The 16,621-nt window shown below is 35.8% G+C and overlaps 3 protein-coding genes across 9 annotated transcripts; 1 reads left to right on the top strand and 2 right to left on the bottom strand.

The window, feature by feature from the left end:
• Nucleotides 1-5,085: 5,085 nt before the first annotated feature.
• On the bottom strand, nucleotides 5,086-8,775 carry LOC109149715. 4 transcript variants are annotated; one of them, XR_002048995.1, is made up of 4 exons: nucleotides 8,639-8,775; nucleotides 7,899-8,057; nucleotides 5,535-5,786; nucleotides 5,086-5,383 (listed from the first exon to the last, which is right to left on the bottom strand). XR_002048995.1 is itself a non-coding variant. In XM_019297655.1 (3 exons), the coding sequence occupies exons 1-3, from the start codon at nucleotides 8,748-8,750 to the stop codon at nucleotides 5,746-5,748; spliced, it is 312 nt and encodes a 103-aa protein (XP_019153200.1). In that variant the 5' UTR covers nucleotides 8,751-8,775; the 3' UTR covers nucleotides 5,086-5,745. The 4 variants fall into 4 exon arrangements, 1 of the variants encoding a protein (XP_019153200.1); XR_002048994.1 differs by having other exon boundaries at nucleotides 5,627-5,786; XR_002048996.1 differs by having other exon boundaries at nucleotides 5,086-5,786; nucleotides 8,187-8,666.
• Nucleotides 8,776-8,822: 47 nt separating this feature from the next.
• On the top strand, nucleotides 8,823-11,306 carry LOC109149654 (myb-related protein 2-like). Of its 4 annotated transcripts, none has more exons than XM_019297568.1 (7): nucleotides 8,823-8,981; nucleotides 9,063-9,280; nucleotides 9,370-9,446; nucleotides 9,730-9,787; nucleotides 9,881-9,971; nucleotides 10,063-10,132; nucleotides 10,336-11,306. In XM_019297568.1, exons 2-7 carry the CDS (start codon nucleotides 9,070-9,072, stop codon nucleotides 11,065-11,067), a joined length of 1,239 nt encoding a protein of 412 aa, XP_019153113.1. In that variant the 5' UTR covers nucleotides 8,823-8,981; nucleotides 9,063-9,069; the 3' UTR covers nucleotides 11,068-11,306. The 4 variants fall into 4 exon arrangements, with proteins under 4 accessions (XP_019153113.1, XP_019153103.1, XP_019153122.1 ...); XM_019297558.1 differs by having other exon boundaries at nucleotides 8,824-8,981; nucleotides 10,318-11,306; XM_019297577.1 differs by lacking the exons at nucleotides 8,823-8,981; nucleotides 9,063-9,280 and having other exon boundaries at nucleotides 9,675-9,787; nucleotides 10,318-11,306.
• Nucleotides 11,307-12,040: 734 nt separating this feature from the next.
• On the bottom strand, nucleotides 12,041-14,011 carry LOC109149730 (60S ribosomal protein L10a-like). Its single transcript, XM_019297680.1, has 6 exons — nucleotides 13,984-14,011; nucleotides 13,824-13,859; nucleotides 13,396-13,615; nucleotides 12,889-13,054; nucleotides 12,456-12,661; nucleotides 12,041-12,319 (listed from the first exon to the last, which is right to left on the bottom strand). Exons 2-6 carry the CDS (start codon nucleotides 13,826-13,828, stop codon nucleotides 12,266-12,268), a joined length of 651 nt encoding a protein of 216 aa, XP_019153225.1. The 5' UTR covers nucleotides 13,829-13,859; nucleotides 13,984-14,011; the 3' UTR covers nucleotides 12,041-12,265.
• Between the last annotated feature and the right edge of the window lie 2,610 nt (nucleotides 14,012-16,621).

Genomic DNA, 16,621 nt, shown 5'->3' with positions numbered 1-16,621 from the left:
ATGCTATTTAATCATGAGTAGTTACTTTATGGACTTGAGTTAGGGTTGTGTTATCTATCTTGATGCTTGATTTGTGATTATTGCAAAAAAGGGGATGAACTCCAACCTAGGGTTCATGTGTTTATGAAGGTTTTGTATTTATATCTTGTTAATGTTTGATGTACACATTCATTAGCTTGTTTTTGGAGGATTCCTTGCCTCAACGAGAGTTGGGTGATGAATCCAAGCCACCCCTTGCATAGACCCAATTTCTTCCTACGAAAATAGGAGAAATTTGGGGTTTTAGATGCTTTGTGTGCTTGATGGACTTGGAATTGATTCACCACGAAAGTGGGGCAATTCCTTGTTCTAATCCTTGTTTATTAATCACGAGAATGGTTCGTAGACTAGGATGCTTACGTGCTTTCCCTCTTGATTCCTTGGTTACTTGTTCTCCCTAATCCCTTAGGTTGTTCAAGCATCTAGATGATAATGCTCCCTAGCTTGAGTCCTATTTCTTTATTTCGTGTTTACATCTTGTTAATATGTGTTTGTCTTACTTTGTTTAGTTAGCGTAGCCTCAATCTCGTTATGATTTGCTTAGCTTCTTGTTGATTTCCTTATGCTAGTGTCTAGTTTCTTGTGATTGCATATTGCGTGCCATACCCCCCAATCCCTTGAGGACGACATAACACACCCGAGCTCACATCTTATTTTTGCTACAAATCAAAAATTGGCGCCGTTGCCGGGGATTGGCAATTTGGTGGTTCTATGTGATTGCTTGTTTTACTAGCATTAGAGTTTAGGGAATCTTAGGAGACTAAGTTTTGTTTTTATTTGCTTATTCTTCTTGTCAAGTTTACTTCATTTGGTTTGATTGAAAGAGATTTTGCAAGATGGACCAAGGAGGATATTATAACTCTCAATCTTATGGGGGTTATGGGGGCTACATGCCTCAACAAGGATACTACAATGCCCCATCCATTAGTCCTTGTACAACTCAAACCCCTCATCCAAATAGCTATCATGATGCTCAATTTCAAGATCCTTACCCACCACAATCCTACCAAGACTTACCTTGTCATTCCCAACCTCCATACCATAATCCATATCCTCAACAATACCAAGATCCCCAATATGCTTTTTATGATCAATACCCTCAATGTTCACAAGACTACAATCCACCTCAACATCCTTTCCCACCACAAGATTACTCTCCAAATCCATATCCATCACCCATTCATTACACACCACACCCCCAAGACACTCAACCTCCATATGATCTTCACACTCATTCACCGAGTGTTGGGAGGTATGTAGTAGATGAGGAGACCTTGGCATTGGCTAGGCGTTGGGGGTCACTATTGTACCCGATGTTGACATTGAGGATGAAGGATATCCCATGAGACCAAGTGAGGAAGAATATGCCAATAATCGATGGGAACTTCAAGTGCCACTCTATCAAGAACCTCATTTGATGAATAGGTTGTTTTTGGCAAATTATGCTATGGAACCACCTTGCAAGGTGAACACGATTCTAAAACTGTTCATAATTATGAATATAGAGTTCAAAAATTATGAATATAGAGTTCTATAATTATAAATATAGAGTTATGAACGTAGAGTTTTATAATTATGAACATAGAGTTCTATAATTGTAAATATAGAGTTCAATAATTGTGAAATATGAAGTTCAAAAATTATGAACATAGAGTTTTATAATTATGAACATAGAGTTCTGTAATTGTGAATATAGAGTTCAATAATTGTGAATATGAAGTTCAAAAATTATAAACATAAAATTTTATAATTATAAGTATAGAATTCAGTAATTATGAATATAGAACCGTGTTCACCTTTACACGATTCCTCGGCATAACAATCCGTTGTTTTCCCTTTTGGGTGGGCCTTCATAGGCACAGAAATATGTACCCGGGCCAGATCTTGCACATCTGCCCCAAAGCCATGCGTCCATTAGGATACACTAGTTTGGCCCATCGCTTAGTTCACAGCAATTATACTATTGATCTTGGTCTATATTGTGATATAGATCAATAATAAAAATGTTCATTTTTAATATACTAAAAATTCATTTTTAATGTACTATAAATTAATTTTTAAGTATATTAAAAATCAACCTTCAAAAATTGAATATATACACACACATTAAAAAAAATAATAATAAATAGTATATGTAAAAATAAACATGTATATCAATTAGGGGTAAAAATAAGTTAAGTCGGATTAGACTTTGGCTAAATAGGCCTAGCCCTGGTATGTGAGATTAGGGCTGGAGTTAGGTCTAAGCCTATAAGTGAGCTTTACTTTTTTGCTCAAACTTAAGCCTACATAATCAAGTTCACAAATCACAAATAAAAAACCACAATCTCCAGAATTACATATAAACCTACAATCATCCAAACATACTAACTAATACATTAATACTTACAAGTTCATAAATGTCATAACTAGTTCATAACAAGTTCAATGGAAATACAATAACAAGTCCAGAATAACAACGATAATAAAATCATCATAAGTTCATAGCAACACGCACAATGAAATCATAAAGTTACACCAACATTCATCAAGGCTTCAATATTACATATACATGGACTAATACAATATATATAGGGTCTAGCTCTTATGAGAACCACTCCACAAGTGAGAACCTGTAGTTTAGTCTAGGCTATTAAAATCAGACAATCCACGATTGTGATCAAAATCAACATAATCTATTAGCGTTGATTAAAGGCGAGGAAATTTGTTTTGAAAGGCAATTTGGTCAATCAACGAGCTCCACAACAGGTTCAATAGATCCATTGAGTAGTACCATTAGACCAACGGATCTGCTCAACAGTACTATTCAACGGGTCTATTGAACCCATTGATATGCCACGTGATCGCTTGGCTCCTATCATACATTGCTATACAGAATGTTATGCATTCTTATACATAATGCCGGTGCATCTATAACTCTCTGGTTTGATTATTCGCTTAGCCCGGGCCGTGTATTCATATTGCTTTGTCATGCATCGATAGCTCTAGTTATGCCTTCAAACACAGTTCAACATCCTACGATGTACTGCACTAAGCGCACTAATGCACATCTCACCATCCTACAATACACCACTCACAACACTGGATTGCACAACCGTACTACCAAAATGCGTACATATAAATCAACATCCAAATATATGCAATATTATACTTTAAAAAACGATCACTTTCTATGAACGAACACTCGATCGATGATTGATATGGTTAATCCCCGTGTATCTACGATGTATGTATGACTAACATAGAGTAGACAATAAGAAAATAGTCCAAAGGGATCCTCTTTTATTCATAAGTGTGTGTTTGTAGAGGGAGGGGAGAGTGTTTAGAGAGTAATACACTTTTAGAGAAAGAGAGTGTAGAGTGGAAGAGGAGGAACCCCTAACTTGGAGGGCTAAGGCTCCTTTTATAGGCCCAAACGTAGGCGGGTTTGACTTTGACACGTGAACCGGGACCTGAACTGTTTAACCTCGACCCAAACAGGAGCACGGAGCGTACGGGGAGTCTGAACCCAGAGTATATTCCCCACCAATGATGAAGAAATCGCAGCTCCAATTTGCAACAGTGATGACACAAGAAAATTGGAAACGAATCTAGCCACATCTACATCAATTTAAGAAAAAATAAATAAAATAAAAACAATTGGTGTTTAGCGTAGTTGGTTCGTCGCTTGACTTAAAAGTCATGACGGGAGGTGGTAGTGTTGTATGAAAAAAAATTTCAAGAATGTTGGAAAGTCTATATTAGATCCCTTGTGCATACATAAAGACAAGGATCTGACCGCAGGGATCACCTAAGTTTTTAAAAAGAAAACACTATTGCCCCCACTTAAAAAAAAAAAAAAAAAAATCGATGTGTCATCTTAGGAAATCACCATCCAAATAGAAAAAATGAACACACAAACTTATTCCTCACATTCTCACCTGGAGAATGGTTTCCATATGAATCGATAATCATACATGCATGCATTACATACATACATACTGCATACATATACACACACATATATATGCCTTAAATATATTAGCCTAGCATATGCCTATTTATATGCCTACATATATGATATATATGCCTTAAAAATATTAGCCTAACATATGACTATTTATCTAAATGAACCTTAATATAGACTCAAGCTTGACCTTTTTATTCAAAAGGCTAAGTCAAACCGAGTCAAAACTAAGTCATGTTATAGGTCACTATTTGAAACCCAAGCCTATTCCCACCCATAATGTCAATAGCCCACTTTGCAATGTAACAATGGTTCTCGGCAAAATGATTGATATAGTTTGCATTTATAAAACTAATGACAACTAAATTAACAATCTTTAACTCCTACACCCCTCGCCTCGCCTAACATGGTTATACAACTGAGGGGTCCTGAATAAACTCTCGTATGCAACAAGTTTGCTATATAGACAAAGCTCATCAGTTTGGAGTTCTCAAAATACTTTGCTTGAGACATCAAAAAGAGTACAACCATGCCTTAACAAAAGAGATTCAGTGCAACTTAGTTTCCTCAACTTTCAAAAGATATATAATAATTCCAGAGCCTGTGACCACTCACAAAATATTCCACATCCCTCTTATAGTAGTATATATTTCATGGAAAAAAAACAAATAATAATGAAAATTTCTAAGATGTTGGTCAATCATTGGTGCTTTTTATACAAGTAGGTGACTATAATTACATATGATGGTCATGTTTGGTAACATAGCTTATCAGTTAATTTGGACTTATTTGACCACTATTAATTATTTGGCTTGGTTAAATATCCAATATAAGAGTTTGATTAATTAGTTTTTTGTAATGGCTTATTGCTCCAAAACACTAAAATGCAAAAAGGCTACTCAAAACAACTTTTTCAATCAGCTTTTTGAGAAAGTTATTTTGCATGTAATAAGCTATCATCTAACAGCTAATTTATCAAACATCTTTCTACAATCAGCTAATGTTATCAGCTATTCAAACCCACTAAGCCAATCAGCTAACAGTTATTTACCAAACACCCCTGGTATGTCCAGTTGTATTAGATATTGTGGAGACAAAAGTTGACAATACGCAATACAATCCAAAAAGTATATATGGTTGTACCCAGTGCAAAAAGTTGCAGTTGTAGATTTTCCCTATTAACAATAATAAAGAGAAGTTTAAAAAGTCCATAGTTCAATTCCTGTGGCATCTGTGTGTCTCATTACATTTGGCCATGCAGGTTATCATGAGAGACATAGGAGGAACAATGTTAACTCATGTTTAGCAAGGATTGGTTGTGTTCGTAGGCTTAGGGGAGCATCTCCCAGGGAAGTGGTTACCAGATTAGCCATTTGCAAAGATGGAGAGCATATTTAGCTGATAAGCACAGACAAAAATAAGGCATCAGAAATATTTGACAGAAGAGGGTGGCATACTTAGGAGGAATAAATATTTGATTATATGCAATTTTGAGAAGCATCAGAAATTGTATTAAGCAGATTAAAGATAAAAGGTAAAGGGGAGGAACCCATTTTTCGTGGCCTTGAAGAGGAAAGAATAACCAAAAATTCTTGACTTGAGAATACGACCCATGCTTTAGTTTTGAGTTAAGATGCTTACATTCCATTCCCCAGAATCTTACTTTTCTTCTCTGTCTCTCCCACAAGGAATATCATTCCTGTGGTCATTTCTGTGCTTTTTTTTTTTGCCCTTTCCTTGGCTAATGCCTTCACCTGGGGTCAACAGGCAGCCACCAATGTGTGTTGTACACCTGTCGCCACTAATGATTGACCAGTGCAGAAAAACATGAGATGATTCAAAGATCAGAGCTTCATCAAGTACTTAAAAGTAAAAATTATGAAGGAAAATGGAAGTACAAGAAAGAACAGCAGCCCATGTTCTCTCTTCCCTAAAGTGGAGAATCTGATACAAGTGCACAGGAAATACAACACAAGATAGAATAGAATAGAATAGCAAAAGCTTTGCATGCCGTACAGGCACCAGAGAGAGCAGCAGTTATGGCTTTATGGCAACATCAAGGAAGGACAGTTTAAGTACTTTTAGTTGTCCAATTTTGGAAACAGATTGGGTCCTTCATACAGACAAGAAATGAAAATTAATTATTACAAGGTTATTCTATATATGGTTTTAACGCAGCAACATAAAACAGGCTAAAAATCTTCGACAGATCGAAGCAATCAAGAGCTTTATGTCTCGTAAGAGACAGTAAATTTTAGATTACAAAAAAGGGCAAACCATATAGGCCATTTTAAGGGGTATTTCGTTGCCTTAACATCAGAACACATTTATGTCACATGACAACTGAAGTAAACACCAGTAGAAATATTAATAATCTTAAGGGTTGAGGCTGCCTGCCTGCCTGCCTGCCCCAAATAAAGTTTTCTGCAAGATCCAAAGTTCTGGAGAATCATAAGCATGCAGAGCATGCAACACAACCCATATCAAAGATTTTCTTAATGAGACCAAAGAGAACTCATATATTGGCTATGGTTGAAATATATGCACATTTTCACTTTAACAAAGTTTGAAGCACAGCATATCATTCCTCATCTGCACTTCATTCCTATCCACATGCCAACAGAACACTTGGAGAATTCTGCTTTTGCACTTTTCCTAAAGGTAGCAAATAGATTCCTCCAAACAGCATAAAATATTCCTAAGATATCAGAATCAATTCATCTTTCCGGAAAAAGTTCGAATGGAACTAAGGTCCTTATTTTTTGTTCCAATGAATAGATTTTTTTTCACCTCACAGCATATTGTAATTGATTTTAGGTTTTAAAAAATCATTTAAGTTCGAATTAATCTCCATATGCTTCTTTTAGAGACCATGAAGCATTCCTTAAATAAACAATGAATTATGTTCCTTGTTATGATGAATAGTTAGGTTTCAACTTGTAGCATTAGTGAAATAGTGATCATAAGCAGACCTCTTCATCATTGCTTAGTATTAGAATTTATTCTGCATTAGCTGTTGATCATTTTGATAATATTCTTTGATAGTTATTTATTCTCCAACTATTTCCATTATGCGAGATCTATGGACAGAGATTAAGCATGGAATTTGAAACATTCACCATATCCATAAAATGACAATCATCCACCAATAGCAGTTAAAAGTAAAGTATAAAATTAAACTTACAGGGCTGTGTTTCTCAATTCACACAGTTAAAAGAAATGTGCATGCTTATAACTGGAAACTTAATAAAACAGATGTGAAACCTGAACACCATTCTTTTACAAATTTTATTTACAAGAAAACACATATATGTTACACAGGTAAAGAAAATTATATTTTTAAAAAAATGATGAATTCACACATAGGCATGACCTAAGCAATGCAAGCACAAAAAAGAATAGAAGTAAAAATGTGCAGCAATGATAGGTAGATTCATACAGGGTATCTGCAAAGCCAATTAAGCCTCAAGTCTAGGGAAAGCAAGCGGTTTTCTTCTGGTTGCAAGTTGTCATGTGTTACATCAAACGCAAGTATGGAAGCAAGTACAATCCTTTATTTTTACATTTTGAAGTGGTCCCAATGTTATACCATTAGAATTGAAATGATTTAACCGAGGCCCCTCTTCTCACTATTTTAGTTCTGTCCAGGACGAATAAGTACCAAACTTACCGTAGGGTACAAAGGAATGTATTCCAAATTCTATTCCTGGCCTTCAAATTAAGCCAGAGGAAAGCATCTCTTATGCTATTTTTCTTTTTATCTTCTTTCGTTTTTCTTAACTCAAATTCAATGTTTTGGTGGCAGATTATGACAGAAAGAGCACTTATAAAGTTTATTAGAGAGAGAATAATTGTAAACCAAGATACTGGAAGCAAGTTGACGCTAGCTATATTTATTCACTGTGCACTGTACCTGGAACTGAAGAACTAATATATAGAGCAGCATTGATTAGCTTCCAGAAATCAATGCTCAAGGCAGCAAGCTCCATGCCCAAGTCATTTATGGAAAACAATACTGAAGCTCCTTCCTTTAGCAAAAGTATGCAGTTATGAATAAATAACAAACCAATATCTGCAAGCAAATAGAAGTGATTAGGGACTGGGCTAGAAAATAGTTGGATTTTTTCTTCTGCCCATGGGATCTATACTTGAGCAGTCGAGCTAATATGACAAATTATATAGTATTGCAGCATATCAAAACCTGATAACCAAGGGGAAAATAGCACTTATTAAAGAAAGGATGCATTAGCTTTTCTTATTGATGGACTTCAAACAGCACTACAGCAGAAGCATATCTCTACTGTATTTCTACCATTTCCTTATATGTATGCAAGTATATAACACCAGGTACAAGATGCTTCAGTCAACAGAATCTTCCATAGGAAAGAGAAAACGACTTTGAAGGTTTCAGGACATCATAGATAGTGGATTCCTCCAATTCCCACCAAAAAAAAATATAATAAAATTTCCGCTATTAATCTTGCGAATAAGGTTCGAAATTTTTTTCAGGCAACGAATATGTATGCAAAGAAAAAGTCTGTGGTGGATCTATTCTTGTACCCTTTGTAAGGTGTGAAGTGTTTCAGGACTTATATTGCAGAAGATTTAAATGCATATTGCTGCGGCCTGATTATACATAGAGAACATGCATACCATGGCCCACAGATGTGTAGAACTGCAAGGACAAGATCTCCTTTTGAGTTGCTGTGAAGATTGGATTGGATGTAGCTGTGTAAGCTTGCAGTGGCCCTGTGCAAGATTCCATTCCTTACATGGACCCTTCCCACTAGCTTTCCTCAAATCCTTATAAATCCTCCTTGAGCACAACTTTGTATTGTGAAAAATTGTCAAGGAAATTGGAGATAAATAAGAGCTGTAGAAGAAGCTTTCTTTAATCAAGCGTCAGAGACAATATACTTTGCAGAGTATAGAAGACACGTTATTCACAATTCAAGGGTGGGAACAGACTGCACAAGCAAATAAATACCTCCTTCAGGTACATTTAGAGCTATCTATAACTAGGCCCAGTACCAGTTTTCTCATATATGCGACTTACTTGCTAATTATCACATTGAAGGCCAATTATGTACCATCACCACCATCAAGGAAGGAGTATGCACCCTTCCACAAGGATGTCGGTTCCTCCTGAAAGGCATTTGTTCCTGCAAGATGGGAACGTCCATGGAGGAGATTCAGGACTCGTTCTTTCAACAGATGCCAAGCCAAGATTGAAGTGGACTGCAGACCTCCATGAGCGGTTTATAGAAGCAGTAAATCAACTTGGTGGAGCTGACAGTAAGTGCAAGCAAACGTGTAAATTTCAAGAAGCGACAGAAATATGAGATTTTGTTCTGCTAACTCAACTCAGAATTCCTTTAATGCAGAAGCCACTCCAAAGTCAGTTTTGAAGCTAATGGGAATTCAGGGGTTAACCTTATACCACTTAAAGAGTCATCTTCAGGTAAATTCTCATCACCCCCATAAATCATCCTTGACTAAATTTACAACACCTTGAGCTGCTCATTAATTTAGACCTTTTCAACCAAGCACAGTGGTTTTAAACTACATGCATGCTATTGGCTTCAATAGGGCTTGGCGGGCCTTGTTGCCCAGGAAACACTCATGCATATAAATCTAAAAAGTTCCATCATTTGTTTTCAACTAAAAAATTAAACAGCATTGTTAACAGATACTTTCATCTTGGAATGGTAAAGCAAACTAACACTTCACGTTTGGGATGGCAGAAATACAGACTCAGTAAGAATCTTCACCTGCAAGCCAATAGCGGGTCCAATAAAACAAGTAAGTAATCCAGAATTTCTCAGTAATATATCTGCAAATATATTTTAATTAGAAAATACAAAATCAATTTGCTGAGCATGGAAATGAATGCAGCAACCGAAGGGTCAGGAACAGACAAGATATATGAGGCAAATGGAAATCATATGAATATGAATAATTCAAACACCGTGCCCCAAACAAACAAGTAAGAATTCGTATGACTAGTCAAACACCTTATTTCATGTGATAAAAAACCGTCAACCAAAGTTGTTCTGACCAACACATTTTATACTCAGAAACGTGCACATAAGTGAAGCAATACAAATGCAAATTGAAGTGCAAAGAAGGCTACATGAGCAGCTTGAGGTAAAATATTATTCAATTTTTTTTTTTTTTTGTAGTCAGTGTTGTCCAAATTTGGATTTATTTAGCAGTAGCGTTAAGTTCTCGAACTGCTGCAAATGATATGCCCTTTTCTCATATCATAATTTCAAGTGTCAAAAGAGAACTCGTAGCTTCATTTTAAATGATATGCAATTGGAATGACATAGGTACAACGACATTTACAGCTTAGGATAGAGGCTCAAGGAAAATACCTACAGGCGGTCCTGGAGAAGGCACAAGAAACCCTAGGGAGACAGAACTTGGGAACAATGGGCCTAGAGGCAGCCAGGGTTCAGATATCAGAGTTAGTATCCAAAGTATCCAACCAATGCCTGAACTCAACATTTTCAGAGATGAAAGAAGTACCGGGATTGGGCCCACAGCAAGCACGAACAACGCAACCAACCGATTGTTCACTGGATAGCTGCCTGACCTCCTGTGAAGGGCCTTCAAGGGAGCATGAAATGCACAATAGCCAGATAGGATTAGGATCCCTAAACTTGAGAGCATATATGGATCCCAAGGAGATGGACAATGAGACGAGGCGACAGCAGAGCGAAGTGAGATGGAGCGATGAGCTCAAAGAGACCGGGAAGTTCCTTTCTGGAATGGGGGAGGATCTGGAAAAAGCAGTTGACAAGGAAACGAAGTGCAGCGACTTATCGATGAGCATTGGACTTGAAGGAGGGCGATGGAATAGCAAGAAGAGCTACGAATTCACCGGAGCAGATGGAGACGCCAAGCTCTATTCCCGGCCTGCTGATAGAAGTGATTCAGGTAAAACAGAGAAGCAGAAGATGGCACAAGAATACAAACTCCCATACTTTGGACCAAAACTGGACCTCAACACAGAAGATGAAACCGATGTTGCTTCCAGTTGCAAGCAATTCGACTTGAATGGCTTCAGTTGGAGCTGAGAGGCCGGCCACATTTCCAGGAAAATGAATTTGAATTGGAATTGGAAAACCATAGACCAGGTAGATGGTTTCGAGTTTTCTGTAGGAAGAAACCTTGACTCACAATAATGTATTGCAATACTATTACAGCATTTGACATACACGAATTCTAGATCATCAAAATTCTAAAGCCGCCAGATTTGCGATGTAGCTGTCTGTGCTCTAATTCCAGAAAATAATCTCACGTTATTTTTATATAATTTAGCCGCTCATAATTTTTCAACACAAACATCTCTTTCTATTCATTTAATCTATATTTTTTATTTTGATGTTCATAATCCTTCCAGTAGTGAGGGGCTTTTGGCAGTTTACGAAACGAATATACGTTTTCGTACGTTCGCGAACATGTTTACAAACGTTCTCGTTAAAATTAACGAATACGTTCATGAACATATTCATTTACGTTCATAAATGCTTAATAACCAAACACATGCATATATTCATGACATAATTTGTATATATACTTAATTTGTTCATTTACGTTCATGAATGCTTAATAACCAAACACATCCACATATTCATGACACAATTTGTACATATGCTTAATTGCTTGTTCAACACTAAACGAAATCAAACGAGTTTGTTTAGACTCTGTTCGTTGCTTGTTCAGACTCTGTACGTTTACATACCTTATCGCAGTGAAGTAAATAGTAAAATGGAACACCAAAAAAAAATCCTTAAAAAATGCTTGATTCTGATTGTCACTAATTCTATCAAATTACCTCTCGAAAAATTTATGAATGCATAAAAATTGTATATTTTGTTATTTTAATATTAAAATTGTACTGTTACGGGAGAATTGACTATGGACAAAAATTCGTCCCAAAATTTCCTCGGGGACAGGAATATATCCGGCCCCGATGCTATTCCTAAACACAATCCATTATAGCATTCTTCGCTGGATCAACTTGCAATCCCCATATTTATATAGTAATTTCATTTATATTTGTTCATTTCATGTTAAGGTAGGGCACACACTTTTCTGGTTTCCAAAACATGGTTCCTTAGAACAAATCAAAATCTCAGTGTTTTGCATAATCAGAAGCTGGAAAATCCAAGAAAATGGAAAAACAAAAAAGGGATTTTAACCACTAGAAGAAGATGACAAATCCAATTCTCAGCTCTCCCTACAGAACTCTAGAAAAACAAAAGCACCAACTCAAAAGATCCGGACTGTCCTTCCCATGGTTGTTTTGAGATACAAGCACCTGACCTGTTTGTAAAACAATAAATAAGATATTTCAACCAGTGAATCAGTTATGATTCAAGAAGTAATGAACCTTATCATCCGGCTATATATGAATATATGAAATAAAGATGACAACTGAAAACAAGGTAGCTGAACTTACATTTTGCCAGTTTTTCTTCAACAGCGAGACAAGGAAGTTGACACTCATCTGAACATTCTGAAACACCTGCTTCTCCTCCATTGCCACATTTCCAACTGCAACACCCATACAGAGGACCTTCTTAAGCTGAAATTTCACCATAGCTTTCGTTTCATTGGACTTGTTCTCCAAGGACTCTTGATGTGTCACCAATGTTGGAAACTTACCTGATAATATAAGAGGTAAAAGTTCAGGAAAAAAAAAAAACAAAGGTGTCCCAACGAGAGAGATTCAATCATCCTTGAGGTTCCAATAGCCAGGCTCTGGCATACTGATCAGGGATCCATAAGACTTGAATTAAGTGCAGAGCGAAGTCATGCAAACAATTATGTAGGTACAGCGCTCAAGAATGCATCATTTAATAGAATACTAAAGGGATTTCAGGTGCACATGCCTGCCTTGTTAAGACCAGGGCCCAAAAGCCTTGGAATCTGTTTAATAACAGCTTCAGATGCCAAGAAGGCATGGTACTTCTTAGCCAGCTTCTTTACAAGTTTCTTGTTCTTGTTGAGTTTCTTTAAACTCTCCACATCCATATACTCCATTCCAATCTTTTCTGCCTGCAGTATAGAATGTGGGTGACATCAGGATGGTATTCATTCATCAAAGATGGAATTCACACAATCACTGACAATTTAAAACCAATTATATTGTATACACTGCAATATATATATATATATAAAAATATATAGAACAACAACAGTATATCTAGCTCAAAAGTCATAACTGATACCAGAGCACACCACAATCATAGCTGGTACATTCCAAATTAGAAATGCAATTTCCACAAACACCACCCAAGTATATTCTAGCAAATTCATTTTTAGGTTACACAATAAACAAACAAAATCAATCCAAATAAGCAACAATGATTATCAATTAATGTGCATGAGCAAAATACCTCTTCAACATGCTGAGCATCACCAAGCATGCATATCTTCATCTTAGGGCGGGGAATGTGGGGTAGTTTAACAGAGCCACTGAAACGCTTATCCTTCTGGGGATCATAATTCTTCAACCCAATTTGCAGCTCAATAGTCTCTGTGAATTTTCTATTCTTCTCCTTGGAATCCCCCATTATCTGGGTGATTGCTTCCCTCACGGCATCACTTTGCAATTTACTAGTAAACAAAACAAGCACAAATACTTCAAAATCACAAAAAACAATCACATTCTACAATATTTTTCACCCTACCAACAACACGACATACCAACAAGTAGCAAAACCCTAAAGTTACACCGCACAAACAGCACCATTTGGATAAGATTCAAAACAATTCTACAAATAACACAAGGCGATTTGAAGTCAATGCTGGTTTATAGATTTACCTCATGGCGGACGACTTTGCTGTCCCTTGTAAATACCTGTATCACGTAGAGGGGGGAAATTAAATCAGATTGAAAATGATATAGATGGATAGATTCACAGGCACGTAGATAGAAGAAGGCAATATTAGGAAGAAAAGGCATGAAGATTCAGAAGCCTAACCTGAAGTCAAGTCCTGAGGTATACGAAGCGAAGTTGAGCCGCTGTCGATGCTATAATAAAACCCTCAGGTATGTAGCTAGGGTTTCTGGAGTTTGGGCCCGTATTCCGATTATACCCTTATTTTCATTTTAATATATTTGCTTTTTCTTTTTCTTTTCCTTTTTCTTTTTTTTTTTTTTTTTTAATGTGGTGGTTCAGGAATTTATTTTTTTAAGCACAAAGAGCCAATATCACATTCACTGGCTCGAACCCACAACATCCTTTAAGAGGGAACAACTTAGTGCCGTTGAACCACAAGATTTTTGGCAAAATTTGAAAAAAAAACGAATTTATATTTTTACAGACACTATTTTTTTTTGTACATTTTTTTTACACACACTATAACTTATAATTTCTAAGAAAAAAATACCAAATTCATTCATTAAATCAATAAAATATTGCAATTTCATTCTCTAACTAATGTTTCAATTAATCTGGTTAAATAGTGCAATCGACAAAGTGGTGCTTTTGTTTTTTATCTATCTACTAGTAGTTTCATCCGGCATGGCTATATGTATAGTATAATATAGAGTTAATATTCAAAATAGTCCTTGACTATAGTGGGTTTTTTCAATTTCGTCCTAAACGATTTTGGTGACATAATGTAGTCCCATACTTTTGTATTTTTGCTTAATTTAGTCATTCGTTTGTTATTCCATCAAATTAGTGTTAAATAAATGGACAATTCAGTGACCTCAATATTGACATCTATTTTACTCTCAGCCTTGGGAAGTGCAAAATCCCTTTTTCTTTTAAGAATTACTCGTGAACCTGGGAATCAAGTTTTATATTCGCATGTTTGAGAGTAAGGCTGGGAGTAACAAAAAAAATTAGAGATTGCTTAGGGAAGAAAATGCTGTAAAAAATAATAACAATAAGATTACCTCTTCATGCATCATGCAGCAAACGTTCAAGACTCTTGCTTGTATGCCCCCTCCCCTAACCTCGGGGACTTCATAAACCCTGACAACTTGTTCTCATTTTGTGTACAAGATGGATTTATTTGACAGGAACAAACATGAAAGGCATGTTTAGGATACAAAAGAAGATGCAATATATGTTGATGGCTACAATTGTAAGCGGTTGCTACTGTAAATGCAAAACTGGCCGAATAAGCTCTAAAGGAAGCCTTTTATAGGCTTTTAAAGATTACATGTTTGCTCTTGAACAATTTTCAAGAGCAGCCAGATTATTGAAAATACCATTTTTATTAAATATTGTCTTTATTTAAATTTAAATTTAAATTTTATTATCTCATTTATTTATGATTAACTCGTTCGTAATAATTCAACTTGTTATATTTTATATTTTATATGTGAATGTTAATATATAATTATATATATATATATATATATATATATATATATATATATATATATATATATATATATATATATATATATATATATATATAGGTTCTGGTGCGGTTAAGGTGTCCAGGTGCGGTTGTGCGATTTAATCTGGGCCATTCATCTCGCTTAAATCAACGTCCAGGATTACCAAAATTTTTTAAAAAAATGTGGTGGTAATTTTGTAATTTTTGTATCTAGGTCAAAATTAAGGTTGGCGGATCTGTGATTAATATGCGTGAGGTTTGTGCGTAAGGTGCGTGAGGTTTGTGCGTAAGGTGTGTGAGGTTTGTGCTTAATGTGCGTGGGGTTGTGCTTGATGTGAGTAGTTGTTAAAAATTAAAGTCTGTGAGTTAATAATTAAAGTGCGTGAGTTTTGTGCTTAATGTACGTGAGGTTGTGCTTAATGTACGGTACTTAATGTGCGTGAGTTTGTGCTTAATGTCAATAGTTGTTGAAACTTAAAGTCTGTGAGTTAATATTTAAAGTGCGTGTGTTTTGTGCTTAATATGCGTGTGGTTGTGCTTAATGTGTGTGAGTTTTGTACTTAATGTGCGTGAGTTTGTGCTTAAGATCTAACACTTAAGTGCATGTTTCTATCCCTTAAGGTGCGTCATTTTTAGCTTATGCTTATTTCTTTCAAACACGCGTTTTTTTTTTTTTTAATTTTCATTGATTTGAGCCGTTGATCTAAATTTGATCAACAACTCAGATCTAACCGCACAACCGCATGAGAAGCTATACCCGCACCTGAACCCTTCTCTCTCTCTCTCTCTCTATATATATATATATATATATATATATATATATATATATATATATATATATATATATATATATATATATATATATCACTTTGATTCAAATACAAACACTTCACATATAAAAACACATCATCCCAGACTACTTCGACCACAATCGCAGACCAATCCTTAATTGAATATTCCCTTATACATTGTTGGCCGGAAATCTCTCCAAGATGAGAAAGGGAGTGAAGCCAAGGAGTACTTTTCCATGAATCAAGAGGTACGTTGCAATTTTTTTTCATGTTTTTTTTTTTAACTCGGGATTTTTGTTTATGATATACAGGGGAACTTTTTGCTCATATCCCAAAAGGGCATGTTGCTATTTACCTCACCAAGTTTAAGGGAAAGAGTTTATGGTGACAAGCTATTGCTGGAAAACCTTCCATGCTTATTGATTCTATTATTTAGAACTCGCAGTAAGTGAATTTTTTTTTAGTTTATTGC

This window comes from Ipomoea nil, unplaced genomic scaffold (genome assembly GCF_001879475.1).
Source record: "Ipomoea nil cultivar Tokyo-kokei standard unplaced genomic scaffold, Asagao_1.1 scaffold0268, whole genome shotgun sequence".
NCBI lineage: Eukaryota > Viridiplantae > Streptophyta > Magnoliopsida > Solanales > Convolvulaceae > Ipomoea > Ipomoea nil.
Note: the sequence above shows the minus strand (reverse complement) of the source record. Positions and strands in the feature narration are given on the sequence as shown.